General features: G+C 35.7%; 1 protein-coding gene across 1 annotated transcript in view; it reads right to left on the bottom strand.

Moving 5' to 3' along the window:
* The window catches only part of LOC121426010 (potassium voltage-gated channel subfamily H member 7-like), a 54,081-nt gene extending 43,632 nt beyond the window's left edge, over window positions 1-10,449 (bottom strand). Inside the window, exon 1 of the mRNA XM_041622139.1 lies at window positions 10,345-10,449. Coding sequence (XP_041478073.1) covers window positions 10,345-10,449 — 105 coding nt within the window. The remainder of the gene's footprint in view (window positions 1-10,344) is intronic.
* Between the last annotated feature and the right edge of the window lie 1,577 nt (window positions 10,450-12,026).

Below are 12,026 nucleotides of genomic sequence, written 5' to 3'. Positions count from 1 at the left end.
TATGATTCTGACATGCATTCCACTCAATATACACTCCATACTGACCTATAATTCTTGGGTCAAACTACATGATATGCTGTGCGGTGAGTGGGCTTGAAATGGGAAAGAATCTGTGCATGTATGTACAGTGTTGTGACATCGGTACTAATAATAACACCAGTCAGCATTCCTAGATTACCTCAGCCCTATAGGTATTAAAATACATTGTGTTTGAACACAACATCAAGTCGTGTTAACACCATTGGGTGTTGAAGTAACACCATGAATACAACACTGGTGATAAATGCTTGGTGATATCTTCTCAGAAAACTGAATGGTGTCGTGTTAACACCAAAGTTTGTTAACATCAGTGGGTGTTGAGCTAACACCATGCATGAATATAATACTAGTGTTAAATGCTTGGTTTTACCTTTTCAAAACACTGACTGTTAATACCAAATCTTTTGCAGTGTATTAGCTGGAATGCTCTCGTAAAGTAGCAGTGTTTAATGCTGGCATTTTCATTTGTGGTTTATGTGTCGGATTCTAGAATTATAAAATCACATGAATGCATCCTTCGTCAGGCTAGCTCAGTCGCCCTTGGGGGAGAATCCTCTCCTTCTCGTCGAATCCTAACTTTACCCCTTCGCGCCCCTCACCAATCAGGTAGAGGGGTGCAGCGGAGTGTAAGGCACTGCCTAATCTTACATCTTCACTACAACATGTTGATTTGGTTAGAGGTCTGCCCCAACGAGTCCCGATTATTGACGGGCTACTGCATAGAGGAGGTCCAACATGTTTTCAATAGTTTGTTTATTCTTCTCTCCTATCAGTCTTACTCCGATTATCTTGTCCTTTTTCCTTTCTATCATTCTTCTCTTCCTCTCTTGCTCCTCATCTTGAGATTCATAACCTTATCTCATGTTTGTAAGAGGGCTTATTCTATATTCTGACTGCTGTAACTAACTGAAATGGATTCGAACAGAATCTAATAACATGTCTAATAATGCCTACATGTATTAATAAATTTTGTTTGCCATATGATCCGGGTAGAAAATGCACCATTGCTGAGAAATAAATGAAAAGGTGGTAAGGGATTTATGCCGGGCGACAGATCATATTTCAGAAATAATACACACTTGACATGTGCTTATCTGTCTTGGCTCTCTCGAGTAAGCTTGCTTTTTACCTTAGATTTCATTCATTTCAAAATTTGGTTTGTTCACACAATAGATGATGAAGTAACCATTAACATTGATTTAAGTTATCATTATGCTTCATATTACTTAAGTAAGCACTGCTTGTTTTGTTTACTCAGATAGGTCCTGTTGCCCATTACACAAAACTGATCGTACATTTTTCGACAATCGATTCCATTGACTACAATGTACAATCAATCGTGAAAATCAAGCGTACAATCAATTGCTAACCTTTGTGTTACAGGACCCTGGATGCTCTTTCATATATAATTGTATATATTCCTTTGTTTTGAATGATTTGAATATTGAATGAAGATATGATTTACTACAAATACTGTAACGACTTAAGTTAAGCTTTCAATTTTCATCTCGGGAAATTAGTGTATAAGCTGATTTATCTAAACAGGATGGGTTCATGATCTATCTCTCAAATTCTCCTTTTCCCTACCCCCACCCATTTGAATTGACTAAGGGTGTGTTTATGCTTCCATTGCGAGGACAGAATCGGCGTTTTCAAATGTTGATTCAAAACGCTGATCGTAAACGTGGTTCTGGGAGTGCTGTTTATGCTTAACTTTTCAGGGGCAAAATCACAATCTCCAGCTGGTTTCGCAGGAAAGCAAGGTCAAATTGGGCGCGCCTTTTTTCGAAAGTTTTTTCCGAGTGTTCTTATTACGTGGAGATAACATGGAGCAATGCGACTGTATTTGCCCGCGGATTTTCATCTCACCGGAAGCATGTACCAGATGACGTCATTTAAACACGTTTACGATCATGGTTCTGTTTATACTTCCCCACAAAGCCTGATTCTGGTCAAACAATGTTCACAAACGCACCTTTTTGTGAGTTTACGATCGGCGTTTTGAAACAGCATTTAAATGAAAGTAAGCATGGACGAACCGTGTTTTGGACTACTCGTTTGGAAACGCTGATTCTGGCCTGAAAAGTGAAAGCATAAACATGGCATAAATTAAATGTATACTACTACATATTACTACAAAGAACTGTATCATTGTAACCTTGTTTGATAACACACAAACAATCAATCATAACAATTGTTATGACATCAGATCCAATCAATATCTATTCATAATTATTAATATTTCCTTTCCTGCTCATCCGTAAGTTCAGCGAAACGCTCATTTATAAATAGCTTGGATATTGATATATCAATGACCTCGTATAATAGTTCAATACTGCCAGACGTCATAAAAATACCATATAGACATGTAACACATGGTAATGCCTCATGTCGGATGTACATGCATGCTTCATAATAAACAGTAAAAAGCGGACAAATTGGCGTTATTTGGTAGACAAATAAGTCTGCAAGACCAGACCCTAACTGATACTTTTATAATCAAGCTACAGTAAACAATCCAACTTCCTTCTCAGTATAGTCTTACAATCTAGACTGCTTTTGCACGAGTAGAGAAACTGAGGATTTGTGCCTGCAAACTTTTATCAAATGTCCCTCCTTCATCATAAATGAGTATTCTCTGTCAAAAAAATCATATTCACTAAAAAGGTGTATTTTCCTCACAGTTAGGTCCATTAGTTAAATTCTAATGCAAGCCCATTTCTCACCTTGAATCTAGGGAGATCATCATTTTAATGGCAAATTAGAAGTAATTATTCTAAAAGCTTAGGCACAGTATTAGTGTCATATCAGTTAAAACTAGTGCACGTCATTTGGTATGCATTGTAATTAGATATACAGTGCGTCCCAGAAAAAAGGAAACCGTGATTCAGTGTGATTTTTACCTATCATGATCATAAATTTGCTTCATAAAGTAGCCTATAGATGGATGGAAAGATGTGCTTCTCTTCTTTAATTTGAGACCCATCTCAACATTCATAATGCACGCATGACTGAGTTAGAATAATGGAAAGTGATGCTGTCGAAATTTCATTTGCACAAGCAAATTACGAGTTGGTCACCCCCCCCCATCCAACATTCTGCTGCCCCTGCCTCATTTAATCATTTCAAACATATTTTTTACAAGTTTTACAGAAAGAATTCAAACATGATTATTGTTCAAGCTAACCACAAAATCACACTCACCATGCATTTAGCGGTAGCCCATTGTCTGCTGCTTTGATGGAAATGGTAGTTTTTTCAATAATTCGTCATGTACTACCTGGAAATCAAGCATGTTTTCATGCAACTTTTTCTTGACTATGTGTCAATTACATTTCACGCACAAGGTCTCATATGAAAGCTGAAATATTGCATATTTAAGTAAAAAGCTTTGTTCTCCGAATAGATAGCAGTAAAGGCCAGTAAAAACTCACTTAAATTCATAATTTGCTGGTGAAAATGGAAATTTATTTGCAACACTTTCCATTGTTCTAACTCAGTCATGCATGCATTATGAACATTGAGATGGGCCTCAGATGAAGGTGGGGAGCATATCTTTCCATTGATGTACATCTCATGGAGCAAATTTATGATTATGATGTCAAAAAATTACACTGAATTACGGTTTCCTTTTTTCTGAGATGCACTGTAGTATATAGCCAATGGTATTCAAAAGTTTAACCTTTTCAAATTTGTCAGAATCTTGAATGGAGATGGATTAATATGCTATAATATTCATGTTGTTATGATTATAGCCTAGGAAATCGGTTAAAGCCAACCTCCTAATTATATAGTTGAGAAGGAGGGATGATATATGTATACAACATTTAATAACCCTTTTAACTGGAAAAGTTTCATATGGAGATGGAATGATATGCTATTATCTTTATTTGGCTTAGGTTATAGTTATGATATTTGTCTACTTAAAGATCAATATAAATGTGTTCTTAAAAGAATTTCATGCAATTTACTTGCAGGGGGTGGTCGCCCTGCCAAGAGAATGACAGAGAGAGAGAGAGGAGAGAAAGAGAGAAACTGAAGGACAAAATACTAGATAACTCAAGCGAGAGCAGTATGTGCAATCTCCGCTGGAGATTACCTGGATCAGGAAGATGGGATCTAGACGATATCGCTCGCCGAACACTTCAGACATTATTCACACCTTGAGCCTGTGCAAGCTGGTACCAGTCTTTGCTTAGTACAATATCACCAACCATAAACATACAGAATAACATCTGGCGATGTTTACAGGATTTCTTCTTTGCACGCTAAAAAAGCTGTGACTTTAAGAAAAAACATGACATTTGTCTACACCATTCACAGCTAAGGGGTCTAAATGATATCATGGACACATACAAGTAAATTCTCATAGTAATTCTTTTAAAATAATAAAACAATTAAGTTGTCCCTACAAGCCTTTACTGTTGCCCTCAAGAGTTGCCAGGATCTATATATTTAGACCACTACAGGGAGTTAATGTTTTTTTTTCTATGTATGAAACTTTTGAATTGTAATTTACCTTCATTTTTCAGACAATCCACCGATTATTTGGATAAGTCAAGCTTACGAAATTACATTCTTGTCAGTTTTTGTGGCTAACAGTTGTGATGTTGTATGTACATGCCCAAAATATACAAATCTGTTAATCAAATGTAACTGAATCCATTAGACTTTTTGTGAAGGATAGGAGTGAATTGTATTTCAATAGGCAGGATTAAAGTTGCATTAAAATTGTATTTATAATTTACTATAAATTTCTGTTTATGAATAATTATTGTACGCAAATCGCAAGCTTTTAACTATATTCTACTCTTGGTGTTTCCAAATCCTATGCAGTGCTATTTCACCATTACTTTTAAGAGTATTTTTCTCTACTATTCAATCTCATGACCACCCCATTCCATGAAAAAAAGTGATGTTCACCAACTAACCAACACAATCACCAAAAGAAGAGGGAAATGCTGATGTTAATAAATCCTCTAGACTGTCCTCCCATACAGAAATGTTGACTTGCGCTGAGAGAGTATAGCTATTAGATAATGTAAAAAGGTGCGAAAAAATATGATGTGGTGCCTCAAGCCTTAAACAAACACAACACTGAGGAAATTGACGCCTGGCGCCATATTTTTATGCTGCCCCCACCAAAAAGGATTGTGACCTTTCAGACTGAACTTTTCATACCCTTTGGGCATTTTCAGGCAAAATTAGGCAAACAGAAAAGAGGGGAAAATAAGCCAGACTATGCATTGAGTTCTACCAACAATATTCAAAGCGCATGGGGAGTATTTGTTTTGATTTATGAAGAATACTCTTCCATAAGTGTGTTTATTGAGCACAATTATTACCCACAAGACTGTAGATGACAATTGATTTTAAATGTAGGACTTATGACATTTATATGGCAGGTTGAGAGTCAAATTTCATTACCGGTAGCCGTTTAATAACGGCTTGTCTGAGGAGATCTTTGTCAAATTTATTACCTGCATGATAATAGCAAATAATAATTTTAAAAAAATCAAATATTTCTTAGTACCATACTTCAAATGATATTTTAATCAATTTATTCATGCTTATTGATGTATTGATTAATTTAATACAGTAATAAACATGGGCAGATATTGACCTGAGAAACATAAACTTGTTCCATCATTAATGGCATGACACTGCATCTTTAAACTCTTTATTTTACTCCATTATAGTTTGATTGAAATTAAATGAACGTAAAAGTGTTAATTCAATAATTTTTTTCATATTAACACATATGTATCAATTACCAAAAATGTAAATCCCAATAAAACGATTTTATGAAAGTATTTGAATGGTTGATCAACATTGAAACTCTGGTAATTCTCACAAAATTTGATATCAGAAGTTTACATATCTAATACAGTGTGTATAAATCATTTTCAGGGTGGATCAAGAATTTCATTTCAAAAAAAGGGGCAGACATGTCTTTACAAACCTTTCAGACAAGCAATGTATTTAAAAATTATTGAAAAATACCAAAAGAAATAAAAACTTCTCATTTCAAAATGTGAGCTCACTTTCCATACATGTATATGACATATTTTTCTTTAGGGGCATATTTTTTTATCGGGGGGGGGGGGGAACATAGCTGTTAAATGCTACCCCCCTCCACTGTTCTATTTCTTGGTTCTCGGTGGCTAATTCTAATCAAGCCCTCGCTGTGCCAGCAACAGGTATTCTAAGTTTCATATTGACGTCACTGCTGGTGAAACCTCATGCTACTTGACCGTCCAATAGAGTCCAATTAAAGGAGAAACAAAGAAAAGTTCCTTTCTCGCACACGCACTGGCATTGATTCTTGATTAGAATACATCATGCATTGAATATACCATCACAAAATACATAAAAAGTTGATTTCGAAGGATTTTTATCAGCAGAAAACTCTGTCCAGTGCTTAATGAGATTGTATGACTAAGCAGTTTGAGCAATTCTCTGTTTAATATTGGTGATATTTCAGACCTCTAGTATTCAAAGACAATTTGATAACTGTTATGAAACTGCAGGCCTCTGGAATTAAGCAAAAAGAAAACAACAAGAATTCATGATTGAAAATAACCTAGACCAGTGAGATATCCATATTAGAAAATTGAATCCATTGGATACAACTTACTTTTCTCTTTTACTAAATTAATAAAAAGATCACTTAACCATCCCCCTCTAAGGATGGTTGCATTGACTGTAACACTTTCATATCTTTTCAATGAACTTAGCTATGAATTAAGAATCACATCAAAATATCAAGTTGACATCATATCCCACATATACATGCATTTCCTCCCATCTGCAAAAAAAATTAGTAATATTTGCCCAATATGCTATCTTTAACCTGAGCAATTTCCTATGGCTCTCTCGCAGCACTTAACCATTAATTCTCATTCGAACACATAAAAACGCACCTCGCCTTCCCAAAGCCAAGGTAACATAACACCCATTCAGGAAGCCCACGCCTATGCAGCATTCCCAGCACTCAAACTCTCCATAGCGTGCTCAAATATATTCTAATTTTCTCCCACTACCCTGAAACACGCTCGGCTCTATAGTTGCTTGGTGGATGTTGATTCTCCTTGGCACGAAAGACACCTCGACTCTCAATAAATGGCCAAGGCATTTGTCCGTCTATTTTTGAATGCACGCTAAGTAAGAGACTTTTGCGAGTACATGTATATCTGTAAATTTAAAATGCAAGTTAAAATGAAGAGCTCCCATTTTGCCACCAGTTTAGAAAAAAGGCACACATTTGCATGGCCAGTGGATGGATTTTATGCAATATATATTTTTAGACTGATCAACAGAATTTGATTGAAATACATCAAATGGGGCATTGCAAGAAACTTGCGATCAATTACAAGTCTATTTTTGTTCCTGAAATCAAGCATATGCCGTGCATTTTAATGCAAATTTGCTATTGATTGCTAATCTGCTCCATGAAACAAGGAGTGTAATCTGATTTGCTATAGTTAAAAGTGATCAATCAGTTGTAAAATTGCAACAGAATATTTGATTGCAAATATTTTCTTGCAACACCCCCTAAGTCTCTCATAACAAGTTTCAATCAATCCCCTTGTTATAATCTTGCTAGTTTTACAGGTCACTTCTCTACATTAAGGACAGCAATTAACATGTGACGAAAAGCTCTGCATGCTTTCAAAATCATATTTTGGTAAAATATAAAACTCAACACAATATGTTCCAAATTCACTTTTGAATGAGTAATATTCCAATAGACATGTATCTATAGTAAGTGTTATTACAATTAGCAGAGAAACTATGAAATAAATCAAACTATTGTTGATTTCATTAAGAATATTGTTATTGATACAATAATTATTACATGTACTTTAAAGGCTACTGCAGTGCTGTTGCTCCAAAGTGGTTATCATAGAATTATTGCTTCATTTTTCATTAATATTATCATCATATAAAGCATTATCATCAGTATTATAATAAGCCCCCAAAATATTTCATTATAATATTACATACCTGTGGCTCTGTATGCATAACATCAAATACTGCTGACACCTCTGCGTCACAGAGGCTGCATGATTAAAGGTTATTAACTCTTCCCCTCTCGGGAATACTGCCTCAATAGCGCGGCATGTCAAGCACCATATACATCCATCATCCATTATTGGATAATAAAAGATATTTCCATCTTGTACTATTCCCTGGGGGATAGGACCACCGTTGCCCTATTAATATCTCATACACAGGAAGTTGGGTATATAGTCCTCCATCATTCATTATAATGCGGTATGTCACGGCACGGCGCGAGAGCAATCGGTTGAATGACGACGAAACGGTGATTGGTCGAATGGGATTTGGGTGTCTTAAGCAATCAATATTAATAACCACCAAAAATTATACAATGAGGATGAAAAAAAATGACCAACATCTTGATGTAGACATCACCTCAATCAGATATGACTATTGTGTTACCTTGACCCATCTGACACCATTCAATTCAATTTATCATATTGGTGATAATTGTGAGATTATGAGGAGGTATAAAAAGTTCATGAGCCAGCAACAGCTTTTCCACTGTTCTCATTGCATTTTTCCTCAACTTTTAAAACTTTGCCTCTCCTCTTGGACTCCTCTTCTACTGCTATCTTTTTTTTTCTTTCTTCTGGCTCTGTGGTAGAGCGCCCGCCTCATGGACGGGAGGTCGTGGGTTCGATCCCCGGCCGAGTCATACCAAAGACTTATAAAATGGGACCTTCTGCCTTCTTGTCAGGCGCTCAGCATTTAGAATGGAGAAGGGTAATAATAACATGTTATGTTATGCAGGGCCCGCTGGAAGAACAGCTTAGAGCTGAGAGTGGCTACCCTGGGTAAATAAGAGTTATTATATTATTATTATTACATCTTCTCCTTCCCAAAATCCAAAGCCCCTTCCAATGCTTCCTTCATTTTGTTCTACTTCTCATTCGTTTCCCTCTCCTTCTTCTCCTCCTCTCTTTTATTGATTATTCTAATATCAGTTTGGCTGACTCGAAAGCAAGAACCATTTCTTATCATGCAAACAACCGAAAAATACACAATGGTTTAGGGAAATTCCCCAGAAAGTTTAAACGAGGAAGGCATGCCAGAGAGCTTAAAACGATTTCCTCTCAACACAACAGTCGCCTCTCACAAATTGACCTTTTCCCAGACCGAAATCTAAATTTCTTCCTATTGAATTATCTACAACTGAATCTAATCTGCCCACTTTATGGCCTAATTATGTTAGGAATCAAAAGAATTCTACAGTAGCTTTGCATTTACTCTCATCGATGTCAATTCCTGTCTGCTACACCCTCCCCTCGCCCCTCTGAATACCTAAACATACGTCTACACCCCTCGCACTTTGCTTTGATTTTGTGAACCTGCATGTATATTTTCCCGATTCAGTCTACGTTTCTGCATATGTTAATTCCTGTCTGCCTGTCCTCTAATATTTCATTATTTTCAGGTCTCAGACTTAACATTGGTTAGTTTGTTTCTTTTTCACTATCTTTTTTAGCCCTTGCCACCAAGCCTTCTTTTTTTTCCACTTGTATCTCTTTTCTACTTGTATATCAACATGTCGACTTTCATACTGCTTCTCCTTCTCTGTCTCTTTCTCTCACCCTCTCTCCAGACCTGCCAACCTCTGGGAATGAAAAAGTGTATTCTGTGATAAAAAAGTGTATTTTTCCCTAAAAAAGTGTATTTCATAATAAAACGCGTGGCGCACTCGCTCATCGCGGTGCTCAAGCTGCATGCAAGCTTAAATGCGCACTGCTCTTGCAGATGAAAAAAAAAACATTCAAACATGTGTATATCTCATCCTGGTTTTAACAAAATGATTGAAAAAAAAAACAAGTTACCTGAAATTAGATTGATCTAATAACCATATTTGTGTTAGTTTTATGAAATAGAGACATATAGAGATATTTCTCAATAAATTATGAATTTGTTTAAAAAAGAAAAAAGAAAGAAAAAAAAACATATTTTTTAAAGAAAAAACGTACTAAATACATCCAAAACGTACTGGTTGGCAGGTCTGTCTCTCCCTTTCTACCCACCCCATTTGTCTTTTGGATCATCTCTATACATTTTTATCTCCTTGAAACTTTTTCTATTCCACCTTTCTATTTCAGCTTTTTATTCAACTGCTTGCTATCCATCTTCATTCCTTCTATGTTAAAAAAAATCATGCTCTATCTTTTTCTCTCTGTTTCAACCCGTATCCATTCTTCATCTTTCGACATATTTCTATAACCATTCCATTGGCCATCTTGCAATCATCGCATAAACCTCATAATCCATCATTTGGATAGCATCACCATTCTCCGATCCAAACCAGCCGGTCCTCGCTCGTTTGGCTGGGGCGGTGTTGAATGAGAAATCCCAGAACGGCATGATCTGAATTCATAAGACGACACTTTGGCACCCCCATCCATTCTGCCCTTGCCGCCACACTTTTTTTTCGCCGGAGCTAAATTTAACCATTGTTTATGCTGCAATGTGCTTCTAATATTAACCATGGTGAAAATATGGCACAAATCACTGTCTGGCAAGATTAGCACACTACAAGGCTAAGGCTGCCATAAATGGAAATGGTATCCGCTATACGAACATAATCCACATATATTCACAGACATAAGATATTTGATGTTTATCACTGCGACTAAGCATTCAAAACATGATTCCAAAAACACCCTTAATAGGAAGTGACATTTATGGGGATCAAATGTGACGAGGCAAGGATATATTCCAAACCTCTAATATCATGAATTCTATTTTGAGAAAAATCACAACACCCCTATCTCAATTGCTTTCTTGTCAATAAAGTCCATCTTCCTTCATCCATATGAGTTAAATATACTGTATATTCATAGACATATCCAATATATTACTATACAAATTCTTATAATCAGAATTACTCAACGATTTGTTTATCTCAAATTACTAGTACTTCACATTAACATTTTGGAAAGCGCAAATAAACAACTTCCTAAAATGCAATTAATTGTAAGATTTATCATTGATTTGGATACCTAACACTGACTTAGGATTGATTACTAGTTTCCTTGTAAATCCCTTAGACACATACATGAGAATGAAGGCTGATATGTGATATCATATCAGATCTCTTGTAACATTGATGTCAGCCCTGTTGTAGGTCAATATTATTTGCTATGAACCAGACTGTATTCACATCTACTCTTGATCACTAAATGGGCAGATGAAATATTAAGGATATATCATGATATTGCAGGTCAATATTACTTACTATTACCGGGAATGTATGCAAATCTACTTTATATCATGATGTTGTAGGTCAATATTTTTTGCTATGAATGACTGTATTCATATCTACTCAGGATAACATGTGGTAAGCTTATATATTCAGGATATATCATGATATTGTAGGTCAATATCATTTGCTATGAACCTGACTGTATTCATATCTACTCTGGATTACTAAATGAGTAGATAACATAATAATGGATGTAATGTTGTTGTGTGTCAATATTACTTGCTATCAACTGGACTGCAATAAATGCTACTCGAGATTTACTATATGGGTAGCTTATAAATTAGGACTATATCATGACCTAACAATAGGTCAATATTACTTGCTATCAACTGGACAGTATTGAGATTTAGTATGGGTAGACTATAACATTGCTTGTTTTAGTTCATTATTATTTGATAGGCAATATTAGGCAATTCACATGTGACGATAATCTCAGCATGCATTCAAAATTAATAATGTATTAAATGCTACTCTAGATTTACTATCTGGGTAGCTTATGAATTAATACTTTGTCATGATGTCGCAGTAGGTCAATATTACTTGCTATCAACTGGACAGTATCAAAAGTTAGTATGGGTAGACTATATCATGGCTTGTATTAGTGCACTACTATTTGTTATCAACTGGAATGTATTCTACTATGTATAACAATAAGACTAATTATAATGATGTTGTT

Source organism: Lytechinus variegatus, chromosome 13, assembly GCF_018143015.1.
Source record: "Lytechinus variegatus isolate NC3 chromosome 13, Lvar_3.0, whole genome shotgun sequence".
In the NCBI taxonomy this organism is placed as follows: Eukaryota; Metazoa; Echinodermata; class Echinoidea; order Temnopleuroida; family Toxopneustidae; genus Lytechinus; species Lytechinus variegatus.
Note: the sequence above shows the minus strand (reverse complement) of the source record. Positions and strands in the feature narration are given on the sequence as shown.